Genomic DNA, 18,434 nt, shown 5'->3' on the forward strand with positions numbered 1-18,434 from the left:
GTGAGTAAGCAGACCTGGTCACTGTTCTTTTGGAACTTAATATCCAGTAGAGGTTACAGATATTACTTAGTCACTCGTATAAATAAATCCTACAGATGGTAAGTACAAAGAATAACTATAGATTGTTATATCAGGGAGACTCGGACTTTTGTTTGATGGCAACAGAAGTAAATTATGAGATAGACTGAGCATATCTCTGTGGCTGACCTCTTTGCTTCCTACTTCAAACCATTCTTGTCATATGAATCTTGGAAATTGTGTTTCTCCCATCCTAGTCATTAAGGTCTCTTGCCCCATCAGAAAGGTGTTAGTCTTGAGCTAGCGGGTGAAAGATAAGGGTTGTGGGGTCAGGGAAGGGATGATTATGCAGGACTCTGGAAGGAATTGGAAGAGATTAGAACAAGAGTTGTGAGTTTTATCACCCTAACTATATGGTATTCTGTATAATGATAGAGTGTGGTTTATACCACTATGTCCTGGATTTATGAACTATTGGGAGTAATGATCAGATATAATAGGTGATACATTGTTTATCATCTTACACTGACATTTATATTTCACATGTATATACTATATACTGCAGTATATGTCATTTACATATTAATAATTATTAAACATTGATATTTAATCCAAAAACTCTAAAGACTAGAAAATGGATGAACCTTTTACTTATTTCCTACCAGGTACCTGCAATGAAGTATAATGGGAACTTACATGACTATAGGATCAAAAGACCTGGGTTTAGGCCCTTGCTCTGTTACTTACTCTGTGATACTCAATATTCTCCACATCTTCCACTGTAAAAGAAAAGTGGTTGGTCAGTGTCTCCCGCATACCTTCCACCTATGGATCTGTGAAACACCTGGGCTTTCCTGCTTAGGTATCCCTATATGCATGGATCAGATAATCCTATTTTCTCCCACCGGACTGATTTGCAGCCCATTTCAGGAAGGTGGAAGCCTTGGAGAAATGCCATCTTGAGAAAGCAAATACATTATTCATCTTGTCAAACTTTTATAAAATCAATAATTGTTGGCAGAAAGTATTTAAAAGTGTCTTTTTTTTCTTCCCCATTAAATAAAAGTATAATTTCTAAATGTGAAATGGGATCTCCAGATTTATGGTGAGGGAATTGGCTTCCCATCCTACTTCCACTGCTAGTATTAAACTAACATGGCGATAGATCAAGCAGATTAAAACACTGCAGGTGATTTTCAGAATTCATGGAATCTCACAGATACTCATTTTTAGGCCATGAAACTTGCTTTGGTCCAGAATGCCGTTGCTTGTGGTGTTTCTACCATTTCTTTTATCATTGTTATTTCTCTTATATTAGGAGGTTAAGATAAACTTGTATCTACCTGAAAAAAATACATCTAAAAAGTCTCCTTTCTGTGAAAGTAAGAAAAGAGAACCCATCTTTGAAAGAGAATATAATAAAATGTTTTTATTATATATATATGTATTTATTTTATACACACACACACACACACACACACACACACACACACTAGCTGCTTGATGTAGTTTCGACCTCGGGAATAATGAGAAATCATTAGAAGCAGGTGGAGTGCTGTCTGACACTTGTTTGCTTGGGACCTGTGGGCAGTGAAAGCAATGCTACTTTAAAGGCAGAATCAAATTCCCATTTCCCCCTGATTTTTAGTGCAGCTCTACAGAAACTTAGTGATATTCACAATATGCCAGATCCTGGGAAGCCCCCAGGAAAAGAACAACATGGCCCCTGTCCTGCGGATTTTCAAAGGCCCAGAGGGAAGCAGGACCTGGAAAGAGAGTGAAACAAATACCTAAGAGTGTACAGAGCAGAGGGGAAGTCCTGTTGAAGAGAAGTTTAGGGAGAGGGTTTATGGAATTGGTGATTCATGAGCATAAATTTTAAGGAAAGTTCATGAGGTGAACGCAAGGGGGCTGACAGAAAAGAGACAAAGGTGTGGAATCACAGAAGGGTAACTATGTGAGTGTAAGCGCTTGGTACCACAACAAGGCAGAGTCTAGGTGAGTGGGGGAAGAGAGATCACAGGGGAGAAGTACGGCCGGCCGTGGCGAAGAGAAAGGAAGGGCCAAACAAGCAAGGTCTCAGCTGTCGTGTGTAGGGCATTGGACTTTATCCTTAGGTGGTGGAGACCTTGCAGGTTTTTGAGCAACTCGCCTGATGATCACATTTGCATTTTGGAAGATTACTTGTGGCTGGATTATGGTGGATGGTATGATGGGAATCAGATGGTGTGGCATCATGGAGACCTAGTTAAGAGGGTGATGCAATAGTTGGAATGAGTGATGAGATGATTTTCTGGTGTAAAATTTTCTGTTGATTCACAAATACACTACCACATTTTAAAATGTCAGCAAATTGAAAATGTTTTTAGTATTCAGTAGAACTAATTCATTGCTACTTTTATAGTTTGAAATTATTCAGGAAATTAATAGCAATGAAAAGTTGAAAGAGGGTGAGTATTTTATTTGTCAGTGAAATTAAACCAGTAAACTCACAAAAAATTTCATAGTTATAATTTCACAATATAGTGGGGAATATAACTTTACAAAAATGTAATGATTTGTAATATGTACACATCTGTGGAAATTAAGCATATTTGAAAACAAGTGAATGATGTCATAGTGTCAGTGTATATAAGTATTTGTTGAATTTGCATTTGACACAGTTATAACCAAGATTTTGTATTAATTCAGGTCATGGAGTAAGTGACTGATAGTTCTAAACAGAAAGTTAAATTCCAAGTTGAGAAAGAATGAAAATATTTGTTAGGGAAAATTAAATAGCAATATATGCATATGAGTTTGTAATTTTTAAAAGAGCTTATATGAAAGATCATAGGAAATCATTGGAAAAGCACACTTGAAGATTGCTTTAAATTGTGTCACAAACAGGATGGCATACATGTCTTCTCACCAAATCTTGGTTTTGGTGCATAAATCCTTAGTTCTTCATTACCACAACAGGAAACTAAAGTCAGAACTAAAGAAATTAGAACACTCATAGCACTGTGGGGCAGTAAAATATTATAGTGCTACATCTCTTTCAGTATGAACCCAAGATTTTTATTTTTAATGTTACTGTTTAAGTACACACAGTAGTACACAAGTTATCATAAACATTAGGTTATATGTCCATAATCAAATAATGGAGTAATGATCAGTTTCCATTACGCATTATCTTTTTTTTTTTTTTTTTTTAAGGTTTTATTTATTTACTCGATGGAGAGTGAGCTAGAGAACAAAAGTTGGGGGAGATGCGGAGGGAGAGAAAGAAGCAGACCCCCTGCTGAGCAGGGAGCCCGTTGAGGGCTCCATCCCAGGACTGGAGGATCATGACCTAAGCCAAAGGCAGATACTTAACCGACTGAGACACCCAGGCGCCCCAATTATGCATTATCTTTAATTCAAACTAATGTTCAGGAATCTGATTCATTCCTTAGTGTTCGCCAAACTTCCTTTAATTATGTAGAATACTGCCTGTGCCTATAGTTTTAGGATTGCAGGGTTTTTTACTCTGCATTTGATACCGGATTGTATTTTAGTACTTAGAGATTACATTGAGGTGAGGATGAATTTGCTACACCTGATTTTAATGAAAAGTCTTTAAAAAATAACTTTTTGGTAGAATCTGCTTATCTCTGTTTTCTCCACCTCCTGACCCCCATATGATACTTGATTATAGTGTGATACTTTGAGGATATTTATTTAGCAAAATGTATTTTTACTATATATTCACCCTTATTTACTATATATTCACCCTCGTTAGGGGAATTGATGGTGACAAGTGTTTCAAAGCAGAAATCTTTTTATGCTTATTTTTTTACTATTTAATGAGATTTCAGGTATATTTTAACAACTGGGGTTTCCCTGATGAATCATTAAAATAAGTGAGTGGGTTGGAAGGTAATGCTAACTTTTCTCAGTACTGCCCTGTTTTACCCTGCCTGGGTTATTCATTGCTTTTAAAATAGAACCTGGTGTGTTGGAGTTGGTGGGTGGAGGTGCCGAAGGGAAGGGGTCAGTAAGAAAATACCAGGTAAACCTCTGATGACCTATTGGGAAGTCCTACTCAAATTTTATTTTCCCCAACTTAGAGCATTTAGTGTTTAAGTTCACTGGTTTTGTTGTTGTTGTTGTTTTGTTTTGTTTGCTCTGCCAAACTTAACTTTTTAAAAATTGTATATAGGCAAGTAGAAAATATATTTTCAGCAATTGATTGAAGGTTAAGGTATCAAGCCCTGTGTGGATTAGCCTGTGGAATCAATTTCTCATGTGTGTGGGATTAAAACCGTTAAAACCATCATCACTGAAACCATACCTTCCTACAGCTAATAGCAGTAAGGTGTCTGTGGAATATATTAATACAACAATTCCTCTGATTTAAAATTATTACCTGGTATTTGGTTGGAAAATTATTTGAATATTATAAGTAACTGAATTGACATCATATACGAGGACTAATTACAGGTTTCTAATGTGACTTAGGTTTAGTTTTTAAAAAAATTCACATGATCTATTTATACTTAGCACATCGTTTTCAATAAGTCAATGGCATATTGCAAATTTCTTTTATACTGTTAAAAAAAAAAAAAACCTACAACAGCAGTTCTGTTAGAGGAGGTAGACCAAAATGTAGTTCACCTTGAAAATGGCTCAGGGAATAAAGAAATTGGGTCAAGCTTAAAATAAATGCAGGTACAGTGACGAAAAGTTTTAATAAAAATTTAAAAATATTCACAGCCTTGGTTTCAGGCTACTTTTGTTCTTGGTGATCTTATCAATGCATTATTAGTTTTTAATTGAGATGACACTAATGGCACTTTTTTCATTTTGGTCAAAATGTTTATGTGAAATATTTTTGTGATTTTTCCCTTTGTGTCCTCTTTTAATTGTAAATATAAAGTTTTGGAAAGGCAGACAGTTCTTAAATCATTTGACCTCTGGTGATCTTAAGTAGAATTTGAAGTGGTTTAAAATTCCTGTGTCATAGCTATCATTTTGACTCATTTATATTGCCAATTTAATGTTTAGCATTTAACCATGTATCATTAAATCATAGTATCGATAATGAATTAAACTTTCATAAAGCTTTAATAGTATAGTAGATTCTCCTTCATTTGCTGTCACTGGGGAATAAAATATGCTGAAGAAATGAGTTTTTTTCTTTTTTTTAACTGAAGCTTACTGGGTTAAGCAGAAAAACTTAAAAGTTGATAAAATTTTATCTGACACACTTTGTATGCTCTTTCTGGGAGCAAGAATGGATTGGCCATTAACTTTTTTTAAACTTTTTTCTTAATGTCATAAAACATTAACATTCTAGTGTTCTGCGGAAAGGACATGGGCTTTCTGATTAGTATTTGTTGCCTCTAATAAGAAGGTTTTTTGTTGTTTTTTTCTTTGAAACAAGTGCCACACCCCTCATTGATATACTTACTCAGTGATTAACCCAGGCACTTATTTAAGACCTTTGGCTATGGCTTGCCTACCATCTTCTGGCAAACACCTGGCCACAGCTTCAGGCTGTAAAGAAGACCGCTTCCTTGCTTAGAAGTAAGCGTGCTCAGTGTTCAGAATTGCTGCTCAAGCACTCACTCCCTATCACTCCCTAGCAGCCATTGATAGTGGTCCCTGATGTCTGTATTCACCCATGCTCCTGAGCATCTGTGGTGTCAAAGTGACCACCTGCCATCTTCTGGGATTATTGCTAAAATGAGCAAATGGCACATTCCCTTTATCTTTTAGCAAATTTTAGCATAACAGCAAAAATTCTTTTTAACAAGGTGTTATTTTTTTTTTTTTTTAACCTGATACTTGTTTGTTTCAAGCAGTGTTTTCTAAAAACTCAAGCACAGTAAGAGTATTTGCACTGTTCTTTAATGTGCTATAATGACATTTGGTTTGAATTTTATAATTAAAAATCAGCTTCCTCTCTTTTGCTTGCACCTAATGGGAATCATCTTTCTTCCAGGTTACGCTTGAAGAAGACTATAGGGAAGAATCCATTTTCTTCTTGCCACAAAAGTTGCAAGAGAAGTAAGTAGGGGAACTGCCAGGTTATGTCTGTCTCCACAAAACAAGCAGAACAAATTTCCATGAATCAAAGCCACTAAGTATAGTTTTCAGAGATGGTAGGACATAGTTACTCTCCCTAGGAAAATACCAAAAACGCAGGCACACCCATTGGCCACTAGAAAAATGCTCAAGTAAATGCTAGTTCAAACCTGTACATTTCACTCTTCTTACTGAGCTATTAAAGGGGTGGAAATCTACTATAGCTATAATCTTTTTTTCCCCTTTTCTATTTTTCGACCTCCCACATGCTTGGTGTTCAGTTCTGCTTGCTGAATGTCTTGAATCTTCAGCAGCACCTACACATGCTGCCTCCACATTGGCTTATGGTTTGCAGATAACTCATGATTCAGACCCATAAGTAACACCTGTAAATACATGGCATGATATGTGCTGTAGATTAATCATTTAAAAGGGCAAAGGAATGAAGAATCAGAAAGCTTTTTTTCCCTTCTAATATTGGTGTTGCTTTCTTTGAGGTTATATGAATGAAATATTCTTTAGAGTGATTTAGATCACATCCTATCACTTCGGGAAATAGCTCAGGTCATTTTTACCACAACCTTTTAAGGATATATAAGGCATATACACCTTGTCATGATTAGATCAGAGGAAATAAACCAAGATAGAGACAACTGTGATGGGATCTAGTAAGCAAACTGTTAACTGCTTTTAGTCTGTCTTGAAACCTTTGATATAACTTTCAAAATTGCCTTATGTTGGTCTCTCAGTTGCCTTTCTAAAAGTTTCCATTATTTGAAGGATTACAGGCTACCATTTTGTGAAACTGATCTTATTGAACCTTGTGTTTATTAGAGGTGGTCTTTAACTGGCCTGAAAAAAGCCAAGCCAGTGCATAGCTCAGCCCTAAGCTTACTTCTTCCCAGGTACCTGTGAGGCTCTCAAATTCTTATTTGAAATGCAAACTGCTAATGAGGAATGGGTAAAACCTACCACACTTCCCACCAGTCCTTGGTTGAGAGGGGGCTGTGACTGAAAATTACTGATTTTAAAATGCAGGAGGATACAAATATATCCTTTCCCTTATGTAAGGTGATTTATACTGAAAATGGGAGGGCAAAATATCTTACTACTGTTTGTTAGTTATTAGGCTTCAGTTTTATCTTCACAACACACCTCTGAGGTTAGTATTGTTACCCTCATTTTACAGAAGGTGAGACTCGAGTCCTACAAAGTTAGGTAACTTGTCCAAGATTACACAGCTAGGAAGTGACACTGCTGAGCCTCAGACTTCTATCTCCCTGACCCCAGAGTTCATGCCTTTCCCAGCTGAGGAACACTGCTTCTTATTTTGTAGAGAAATGAAATATGTACTTGTATGTTTTTTTTCTTTAAAAATGCTTATTGGAGGGGCGCCTCTGTGGCTCAGTGGGTTAAAGCCGCTGCCTTCGGCTCGGGTCGTGATCCCAGGGTCCTGGGATTGAGCCCTATATCGGGCTCTCTGCTCAGTGGGGAGCCTGCTTCCCTCCCTCTCTCTGCCCGCCTCTCTGCCTACTTGTGATCTCTGTCAAATAAACAAATAAAATCTTAAAATATATATATAAAAATGCTCATTGGAAATTCAGACATCAAGAACTAAACTTTTTTCATTCCAGCCATATCTTTGAGAACCATTTGAAACTTTCTCCTTTGAAATGCAGTTTAAATAGGCATTGGTTTGAACAAGGTGAAGTGCAGTTTTACTAGTAAAAAGCATCATTGAGGGTATCTGGGTGGCTCAGTTGGTTAAGTGTCCAACTCTTGGTTTTGGCTCAGGTCATGATCTTAGGGTCATGAGATCGAGCCTCACATTGGGCTTTGTGCTCAGAATGAGTCTGCTTGAGATTGTCTACCTCTCCCTCTCCATCCGCTCCTACCCTGGCTTGCACTCTGTCTCTCTCTAAAATAAATAAAATCTTTTTTAAAAAAGCATCATTGAGTTGTTGAGACTAATAATTTTGTGGAACAGCATTATTAAGAAGAACAATATGCTGTTTAATGAGGTATTTACTTGAGTCATAAAGGAAAATTCAAACATCTGGAATATTTCTTAAACAATGTATTTATGTACAGAGTGATGTTTCTTCCTTACTTCTTACAGGAAATAGCATGTAATTTGAAATGTATATGGATTTTTTTTTACATTTACACATACATTTTTATTTCACTGAGCACATTAACAAAAGTCATATTATTAAACCAAAAAATTGCTTATATAGCTAACTTGATGAGATGGAACATTTACCATGTCTTTATTTTTTTTTAAGACTTTATTTATTTATTTGAGAGAGAGAGAGTGAGAGAGTGAGAGCATGAGAGGAGAGGAGGAGGAGCCGGGTTGGGCAGAGGGAGAGGGAGAAGCAGACTCCCTGCTGAGCAAGGAGCCCAATGAGGGACTCAATCCTAGGACCCTAAGATCATGACCTGAGCCAAAGGCAGTTGCCCGACCAAACAAGCAACCCAGCACCCTACCATGTCTTTAATAAAACATTACTTTATCTCTCTTAATGGGATTGTTGTTTAAAGAAAGGTTGTAGAAACCTTGCTGGTTCATAGGCATATAGCTTTACCCCCCTTTTTGGGTTTTCCTTTGCAGGTGGGAAATTGGTGATAATGGGGAGGTGGTCAAGGTATGTGCAGTGTCTCAAGAAATTGTATCGTAAGATTTTTAACATTAGAGGTTTGAGATTTAAATATGAATGTGCTTTCTTTCTACATATGGAGTCTCTGGGGCAGGGATAGCTGGTGAATTTAAAAGATGAGTGAATGTCACACTTAGAGAATTCTAAACTGGATAGGGTCTTACAAACAAAGGGCTCTTGGAGTGGAAGTCTTAGGAGATGAGTTCAGTGACTGAGAGTAGTAGAGCTCCAGGCCAAGTCACTCCCTGGTTACTGAGTCTGGGTCCCAGCCATTCCAACCAGGAAGTGAATGATCACAGCAGGGGAGGGCTTTAAACTTCCTGGGGCTGGAGAAAAAAAACCTGAGTCATTGTGGAAGTAATCTTAAGGCAAGAAGAAAACAGAAATTCGAAAAATAAGCGTCCTTTATTTCCTCTTGTTAACACAAATGATGGAAAAATGCTGATTACAAAAATATAAACCCTAAGTGTTGGTACTTTTTTTTTTTTTTAAAGATTTTATTTATTTATTTGACAGACAGAGATCACAAGTAGGCAGAGAAGCAGGCAGAGAGAGATAGGAGGAAACAGACTCTCTAGGCTGAGAAGCAGGCAGAGAGAGAGAGGAGGAAACAGGCTCTCTGCTGAGCAGAGAGCCCGATGCGGGGCTCGATCCCAGGACCTGGGATCATGACCTGAGCTGAAGGCAGAGGCTTTAACCCACTGAGCCACCCAGGCGCCCCAGTGTTGGTACTTTTTAAAAAATAGTGGGACGTAGCATATTTTTAAAAAATTAAGCGTCTGTAAATTATTTGCTTTCTGAGTGTAATATTTTAAGTTATTTTAAAAAGTCTTGATGCACACACACATACATACATATGTTGGAAAAATATTGTTTTGCTTATGATTTAGAATCTGTGAAGGCTTGAAAGGGCCCATGAGTCTTCTCATCATTGAGGCGTTCTATGGAGGGTCCCATAAACAGCTGGTGGATCTTCTTCAAGAAGAGTTAGAAGACTGTGTCCTTTATACCCTGCCTGCAAAGAAATGGCATTGGAGAGCACGGACGTCAGCTTTATACTTCTCCCAGAATATTCCCATCAGTGAGCAGTACAGGTAATTGGAGCTCGGGCTGCACCTTCAGCCTGTTTTTACTGTATGTGGTATAAGGATGTTGCTTCTGTTGGCATCTATGAGATTTTCGCCAGCCATGGAATTGGTCAGTATGGCTACAATAGACCCAGCAGAGCAGGAGAGTTCATTTACACTCTGAGGACAGCTGGCTGGTAGAACAGTGGTCCCTTTAGAACCTAAAAGCCTTTTCTCATCTGTCTTGTGATGGTATCACATGCATGTGTGTGGGTGTGGAGACATTTTTGGCCTCAGAGGAGAGTTGATTTGGGGCACGTTTTTTGTTGGTGGTGTTCCATAACCTCCAGTGTCTCTTGTAGTGAGTGTGCTATTTTTGGTTAATTTATTGTGTCTGCTCTGTACTAGGAGCTAAGGCTGAAAAGGCAGATGTGACCACAATCTGTGCCCTTAAAGCTTTAAAGACTACTGAGGTAGAGATGGACTTGCAGGTGCAAAGTGAGCGTGAAAAATGGAGGAATTAATTTTGACTGTGACAAAGTAGAGGTGGCTTTCTAGAGCTGGTCAACCTTTGCTTCGTCTTCAGCGATGAATAGATTTGGGGCATGTAGGACTCAGTTCTGAATTCTAATCAGTTAGGAAGTGGGAACTAGGGGTACCCAGTAGAGATTCTTTTGGGACTAGAAAGATGAATGAGAAATAGTGATGACGTTTGATGGGGAACAAGTAGAATACTGAACATCCTGATCTTTTTATTCTCTATTGGCATATACTGTCTTATGTCTCCTGCTTGGTAAACAGTGGGAGATTATCCTCCAGTGTATTATAGATCTGCTCTTCTTTTCATTCTGGGCCCTTCCGTGTAGAACGGCATTGGTGTAAGCAGCACTATTAATAATGGATAGGGGAGACAGATTGTTGGAGACAGGGCACGTTGTGGGCTGCCGTGCTCACCATGCCTTCAGCAGCTGCATCTATCTGTTGCTGCTTGTAAGGTGGAACAGTCACAAGGGAGACAGTAGCTTGGGATTTAAATGTAGGTTACTGTTCTTTGGAGTAATAAGGGGGATTCAGAGAATAACCCATTTCGTGTATGAAAACCATGCATCACGTCTGAGCATTCAGATGGTCAGGTGGAATAGCAGTGAGCACTCGAGTCACTTTGCTTGGGATTATAAAGGTAAAATTCTGTTTGGGGACATATTAAGAATTTATTTTTCTAATCAAAAGTGTATTTTCCCTTCCATAATTTAATGTTTTATATTCTGATATCACTAAGTGAATATGGTTGATGGATAGTATTAGAAATTTCAATGAGTATATCATTATAAAAGTTCTAAGGGCAATGATAAGACTGTTGCTGTGTTATAATATGACTGTTTAATAGTTGCTTTCACATCTCATTTAACTGTGTATCATGGCACCAAATGTATTGTCTTACTTAGGGTCAAGTGATCCCGTTGACTTTACGACACGTTTTCATTTAACGTTATTTGATATAATGCATTTCTACAATGACTTGAACATTGAAACGAGCCATTTCTCTATCTGCTGTTAGATTTCATTTTGATTAGGCAGTTTTTCAGCATGAAGTTGTTGTGTCACAAACGTATGTGTGTGGAGAGTGTGTGTGCAAACCGTCCTGTGCAATGGCTTCTCCACTGCCTGTGAGGCCGGAAGCAATGAGGATCAACATCACAGCACTCGCTGAAGCAGTCTTCCTGGGGAGGTGGATTGCTGTAAGATTGTGCTGTAAAGGTTTACTCTCTGATAGTCACAACCTACAGGGCCCAGCAGTGGTATCTAAGATCTTTCAAGGTCGGTCATCTAAGCTGTGCAGATTAATCTAATCAGACTTCACTAAAAGATATACCTCACCAGTTGAACCAGAGTTATATTTGACCAGTGATAACTTATCTACTCTTTTGGAATACTTTTGGAAAAGTAGCAACAGCTTGAAAACTTACACTGAGTTAAAAAAATATGCTCACTCAACCCCACATTGAAGTGTAAGAAAAGTCTTTTGCTTATAGCAGATAAATCTGATCTCTGTGGAGACTTCTAAAGATATGAAGAGTTTTTGTCTTAGTTAGTTAACTCTCTTTGTGCACTTGGGAGATGAAGTCATCACAATTCAGAAAGCACTAGTATTACATACTATGCAAAATTACTTGGAACAGGTAGGGACTGTGTCTGATGAAAAAGACCCTGAACATAGGTACACACATTATTTTTCTCAGCTTCTGTACATACAGTCATTATTGTCTTGAGCTTATTATGCAGAAAATATTTTATTACTAACAGAATAAATGCTTTAGCCTGATTACTCAGTTTGATTTTGCTTTATCTTGGTAGCTAGAAGAATACATCATGGGTCACATTTGGAGCTATTTAATTTTATCATAGATTACAAAAGCTCTACGGGTTATTTTTCCCAAAAGTAGTTGGTAATGATTGTTCCTGAGGTTATATTAAAATGTTCCCTTCTGAAAACCACAAAATGCAGAAAAATGTCCGAGGATAGGCCTTAAATTTCATATTCTGAAATGTATGAGTCATTTGTCCCAGGATTAGCAGTTTGACTTTCTTAGATATACCTAGAGTAGGCATCAAAGATATTTCACTCATTTTTTTTTCTTTACTGAGCTGAGACAATCACTGTTACTTAAAATCATTTTTTTCACTCTCAGCGGCTTACAATTATATTTTTCATTCCATCCGAGGTACTGTAGCAGATTCTGATCATTGGCCACTTAACAGCCCTTCTTCCTTGTTAACAGAATCACACTTGTCTTTGGAGTGGCTAAGTACCCAGCCCCTGGGAGTGAAGCATGATTGACCTGAGTTGGTCATTATGATCCCATTCTCTGCCCAATTTTCCCAGCTTTCCTTGCAGTTAGTGCTGGTTAGTGACTAGGTTTTGGCAAATTAGACTTAAGTGGATGACTTCTGGGGGTTCTTCCAACAAAGTTTGTTTTGTTTTGTTTTTAGTTATGAAAGGAGGAAGCCATTTTCGTCTCCTGCATTTGACAGTGGTTGTGATGTCCACAACCATGACATGACAGGACGAGGACAAATTGCCTGGGCTGCCAAAAATGGCTGATGGAAGGCTGGAAAGAGCCTAGATTTGACTTCTATTTTGGGCAATAGAGCTACCTAGTCACCTGAAAACCTCTCATCTCTAGAAATGATTCATAAAGTGTAACAACTTTCCTTAAAGTCCATAGCTAAGCAAAGTAAGAGAGGATCTGAAGAAGGATCTGGAAATTAGAATGGTAGCTGGCCTTGAAGCTCTGGCTGCCTATTTTCATAAAGGGGACCGGTTAACTTAGGTGACATTCTGAAATGAAATATCGTACAGTTTTGACCTGAATTAGGAAGATTTCTATGTGCTCTCATGGGAACCTCTCCAAGACATTTTCAGTGACAGAAACTAAGGTGCTAGACAATGTTATTGGTATAGAGAAAGGAGGTGATGGGAACAGAGCAATGGAAGAGTGCACTGGAGATGAAAAAGAACTGGTCTGAAGATCAGCATGGCAGAGGACGTCAGTACCCACCCGTATCCCTCCGACCTTCCCTTTCACGGCACCTTGGCCAGCTTCCCATGCCCGCGTGTGCAGCTCTTTGCCTGAGGGAGCAGCTGGTCTGCCCTGCATGCAGCGGGCTGTGAGCAGCCCTCCACCAATGATCTTCGCCCCTCGGATGAAATCATTCTGGTGTGTGTGCAGGAGAGGAATCGTTAGCAAAGATTCCTTAAAAACCAGTCAGAAAATGTACAAGCGTAATTCTAAATAACTCCTGGGTCACAGGAGAAATCACAGCAGATAATAAAAAATAGGACTGAATCATAATGAGCTTATTGTATATCACAATGCGGGTTGTATCTAAATTGACCGTCACAGCCACATCATCTTTAATAAATTTATTTTTATTATTTTTTACTTATGATATGCAGGCCCTCTAAAGCTTGTGACCCAGAGTAAGGACCCTCTTACTTGAATCTAGGTGTAGTATTGGGAAGGAAGGAGTAAAAAGAGTGAAAAATAGTGAAGTTGAAAGCAAATGAAAGTGGAGATGAAGAAACTAAGAGTTACTTTGAGATAATAAAATAGATAAACACAGGCATGATTTTGTTTAAATTTATTTTTTTAAGGCACAAATAAGTTTTGGAATTATGTAGCTATAGACCTGTGGATATGGCACAGATCAATAAAAAGGGGAAATGCTCTTAATAGTTTTATGTCAATAGAGATGAAACCTTAGACAAAAGAGGGAATTTCTTAGAGAAACATAACTTACAAAACCTCACTTAAAAAGAGACAGAGGGGCGCCTGGGTGGCTCAGCATTTAAGCATCTGCCTTTGGCTCAGGTCATGATCCCAGGATCCTGGGATCAAGTCGCACACCGGGATCTTTGCTCAGCAGGGATCCTGCTTCTCTCTCTGCCTGCCACTCCCCTTGCTGTGCTCTTTCTCTCTGTCAAAAAAAAAAAAAAAAAAAAAAAATCTTTAAAAAAAGTGAAACAGAAAGCCTGAATGGAATTATAGTGATTAAAGATCATGCATTAGCTAAAAATTTGCCTACTACAAGACTGAGGCTGGGTGCCTGAGCAGGGTTGGTTCACTGCACTGGGGCCTCCTTGCCTCTTTTGAAACTTGTGTTACATGAGATTGAGTCCCTGGTGTTCTAGGTTTTCTGTTTCTTGTACCCACACAAGTCCTAACTGTTAATAAATGCTGATTATCATTATGATACCTTTTACTTCTCCACCCCGCCCCCCCATTCCCCCCCCACCCCCCCCCCCCCGCTTTTTTTAAATGACCAAAGAGGGGCAAGGAAAGCAAGTAGTTGGATAGGAATTAAATTGAAGGACAGTTCAGTTGGATCAAGCAATGCCTACAGTGAAATTAGAGCTTACAGTGATATGTGGCTGTTGATAATTCTGTTTGATTTGCCATAGTCTTGAATGGTTTCATGATTGTGGCCTTTCACTAAGCAGGTTCTCTTTCAAGGAATGTGTGAATTTTTTTCCTTCTTAAATTCCCTGTGAAACATTGAATGTCACTTTCTTTGGGAAAATGAACATTTTTAGCTGATATGAATTACCTATGCATGTTTGTTGTTTGTAGGAGCCCTTGTGAATAAAGGTATGGCTAAACTAGTGGGTACAGGTGAATTAATACAGAAGATGGTGGTTTCTCAAACAGTTCTTTCGTAGATTAGTAATATAAATTTTTCTTTGCTTGACAGTTATGTCCTGTTTTGAATTACCTTTTGTGAAAAACACAACTTTCTGAATAACATATTAATATTTTAATGATAAAAATTCTTTTATTAAAAGATGCATTTCTGAATAATTTAATATTATTTTCATTATGAGAAAGCCTTTTTATTAGTGTCTGACATACTTGGGAGTATAAAAGTAAACGACGACTTAATAAGAATTTGTAGGTAAGTGGGTTTATAGGTAAGTTTGGTGTAGATAGGTCAGTCATTTGACATCTTTGTAGTAACCAGAGCAGGATTTCATGGGGTTAAGTGAATAGTAATAATAGCTAACATATTGAACACTTACCATGTGGAAGATATTCTACAATCCTGGAAGCTCGATATGGTTTTCCTGGTTTTACGGAAGAGGAAACTGAGGCTTAGAAAGTGAAGATATTTGCAGTGGGTTACGCAGCCAGTGGTGGGTATGTGGTTGGGAGTTCAAGTCTGGGTACCTACAGAGGCCATACCATGTTCTTGATAAGCCCATGCTCTTAATCACTATGCTATCTTAATTCCCTGCCCACGCAGGATAAACTAGTGAAGGGGATTAAGCCTAAGTACCTCTTGATTAAAAATATATGACTGAATTTTACTATTAGAAATGGGTGTGTGCTTCTCCTGATCTTGAGCAGGATTATAGCTCTTGAATCTTGTTGGAGACTGGAGGTTGGAAACCTGGAGGCTTTCTAGGTCTGGGACTCTGTGATGTTCTCATTTTTCCTCAGGGCATTTGCTTTTTAGTTTTTGGCCGTAGAAATTATAAGTCATTTGAATTTTCTTCTTTTGAAATCCAAATAAAAAACGACAAACGATGGATGCTATATAAAAATCACGGGGTAGGCTCATGAATACAAGCCTAACTTTCTCTAGGAAGTTCACCTTCAGTCCTACATTATCCTCACATGGGTCTACTCTGAAGTTCTCTACTTGGTTTATGAACTTGATAGAGGCAGCATTCCAGCACTGACTAGCTCACTTCCCATACAGCATTACCAGTTGTATATACTTGGGGTTTGGATGATGTTCCCACACCAGGTAAATAATACTGTCATTAGGTACATTAGCATCCCATAATCTCAGCAATATGGGACTGTTCCGTTTATGAGAATTGGTCTCGACCTTCCCCACCACTGTTGCCCACTTCACCGGCTTCCCTATCATAGGCTGCCTAATGGTCGGATTTTCTTTTGGGTTGTTTTCCTATCAGCCTTGCTCTCCTCTCTAGACAGTGCACACCAGAACTTTCCAGAATTTGCATAGCACTTAGAGCTTCATCCACAATATTTCCTCTCAATGAAATAGCTTCTGCGTGAGAGTAGCGTTTAGTTTAGCCATCTGGACTTTATGCTGACCACAACACTATAGAGAGAGAATGATCCCGCAAACCAAAGAACTACTCGTTCAGTCAGTCTCTGTCTCTCTGCCTTTGGATGCTTCTTTTTCCTCTCTCTCTTTTCTCTTTCTCATTCATATCACACACACATGTGCACACACACAAATGACTACTCTTAATTATTCTAGCGACTTCTTCACTGCAAAACTGGAAATTAACCCTGTTCCCGTGCTTCCTGAAGTTTGGTTCTCATGCTACATCTTTTTCTACTTTTCTTTACATTCCTTTGTCCACGCTCTTGGGAAGTAAAATATCCCAGTGTCAGGAAAAAAATTTTTTTTTTTTTTCCTGTTGTGGAGTTTGTAAGTTACTCTCACCACAGCTGCTAATTCAGAAGTGTTTGTGTTGGTAGTAGCATGCCTTGTGAAGCCACTGGTTCTAAGGAGTTAAGCATGGCAGGGCAACTTCAAGGGCAGGGTGGATTTTTCGCATCTCTTCTAGCTTATTAAAAAAAAAAAAATCACACATAGGAGTTTGTAACCCCCAAGTAAAGGTATATATACATATATGACATTATTTCTAAGAGACTGTGCATCTAAAAGACTGTTAAGGGTAAATCTCCCATATACTTACCCTTTGAAATTTGACAGTTCTATTTTAAAAAGATAAACTGAATAGTTTATTACACTTTACAGAGGAGAGAAAAATCATTACTTTTAAGGAATGAAATGGAAAAGGCAGAAAATCCCCAACACCCCCAGATGGGTACAAGAGGTACTATTGTGTAAAGGAGCTCTGGCTGTAGAATTAGGGCCTTCATAATTTTGCTTTTGGAAGCAATGTGCTTATTTTTGACCTAATAGTCCAAACTGTGAGTCTGATCTTAGAGTGCTTCTAATCTAGTTATTTTTAGGTCTTGAGTGTCTTCATTAGGGTTTATCTCCATGGCATGGAAAAAGCCATTAGAAAATGAAAGGCATTTTTGTTGTATTTCCATCCCAACATTTTTTTGAATTTATTTATATTTGAGAAAGTTTTTCTGCTCTTACTAAAGTCTTAGTCAATGACAAGATGTTCTGTCTGTGGCGCTGTCTAGGGTGTGCACAGGTATTGATCTCAGACTTACTGTGTTTGGAGCCTCTGGAGCTATGATATGGATACTCTGCTACCCTTCTTCAAAGTCTCCCCTCTTGAGGAAGCTTTCTAGTTTGCCTCTTTCCTTGAGATCCAATGTGGCCTCCTAGCTGCTTTTGGACACGTTGTCCTATCCATTGAATGACTAATTCTTGTCCAACTGTCCTTTGTTTATGATCCTCTGTGGTTCACTCACATGATGAACCTGCTGGTCTCCTGACCAGCCAGCCTACAGAGAGACACTGTACGCAGAAGGCAGGAACTGAATCAGGCGTTGTGCTCACAAAAGAGCATTCATGTCCCCTTCATCCTTATATCTTCCTAAACAGAATCCTATATTCTCTTGAGTTTCTTCCTGTAAACAGTCTCTCCTGTATTTCTATTTGTTCACTGTCTCATGCTGGTAATAAAAATGTAACACTCCCCCATTTTAAGAGAAGTTCCAAGTGACCGAATATATGAAATGGAGAGGACAAGGCATGGGATGGTCTGGCCAGAAACCCCCCAGACTAACTATCTTTTGGCTCTTTTCCAAGTTGGTTTCCAGTTTTTCTTTTTTCTCATCAACATTGATTAAGGGCTTTTGCATTAAGAGACAATAACACTAACACTGGCAATGTCAAACCAAACATGGCAAATTTGGACATGGTAAGCATTTAGTAAACTCTGTTGACCGAAAGGATGCTTAGTCCTTCATCCACTTGCTAATACTCAGAGCCTTGAGGAAATGATCCCTGATTGAAAACCATCAGTGACTTTGTACTGTGTATGTAAAAATCCAGATTACATACCGGGTCTGCTGGGCCCTGCCCATTTCTGCAACTTTCTCTCCACCCCTGTAATCCCATTGGTCTGCTGTAGTAGTGACGGGGGGGGGGGGGGGGGGGGGGGGGGGGG

The 18,434-nt window shown here is 38.6% G+C and overlaps 1 protein-coding gene across 5 annotated transcripts in view; it reads left to right on the top strand.

Moving 5' to 3' along the window:
• GTDC1 (glycosyltransferase like domain containing 1) overlaps positions 1–18,434 on the top strand; it is a 425,334-nt gene that overhangs the window by 121,864 nt on the left and 285,036 nt on the right. For all 5 annotated transcript variants that reach the window (XM_032856128.1, XM_032856125.1, XM_032856127.1 and 2 more), the window contains 2 exons: positions 5,987–6,051; positions 9,620–9,823. In XM_032856128.1, coding sequence (XP_032712019.1) covers positions 9,645–9,823 — 179 coding nt within the window. In that variant the 5' untranslated portion in view covers positions 5,987–6,051; positions 9,620–9,644. The remainder of the gene's footprint in view (positions 1–5,986; positions 6,052–9,619; positions 9,824–18,434) is intronic.

The sequence above is a fragment of the Lontra canadensis genome, unplaced genomic scaffold (assembly GCF_010015895.1).
Source record: "Lontra canadensis isolate GAN:19392208 unplaced genomic scaffold, GSC_riverotter_1.0 scaffold11, whole genome shotgun sequence".
NCBI lineage: Eukaryota > Metazoa > Chordata > Mammalia > Carnivora > Mustelidae > Lontra > Lontra canadensis.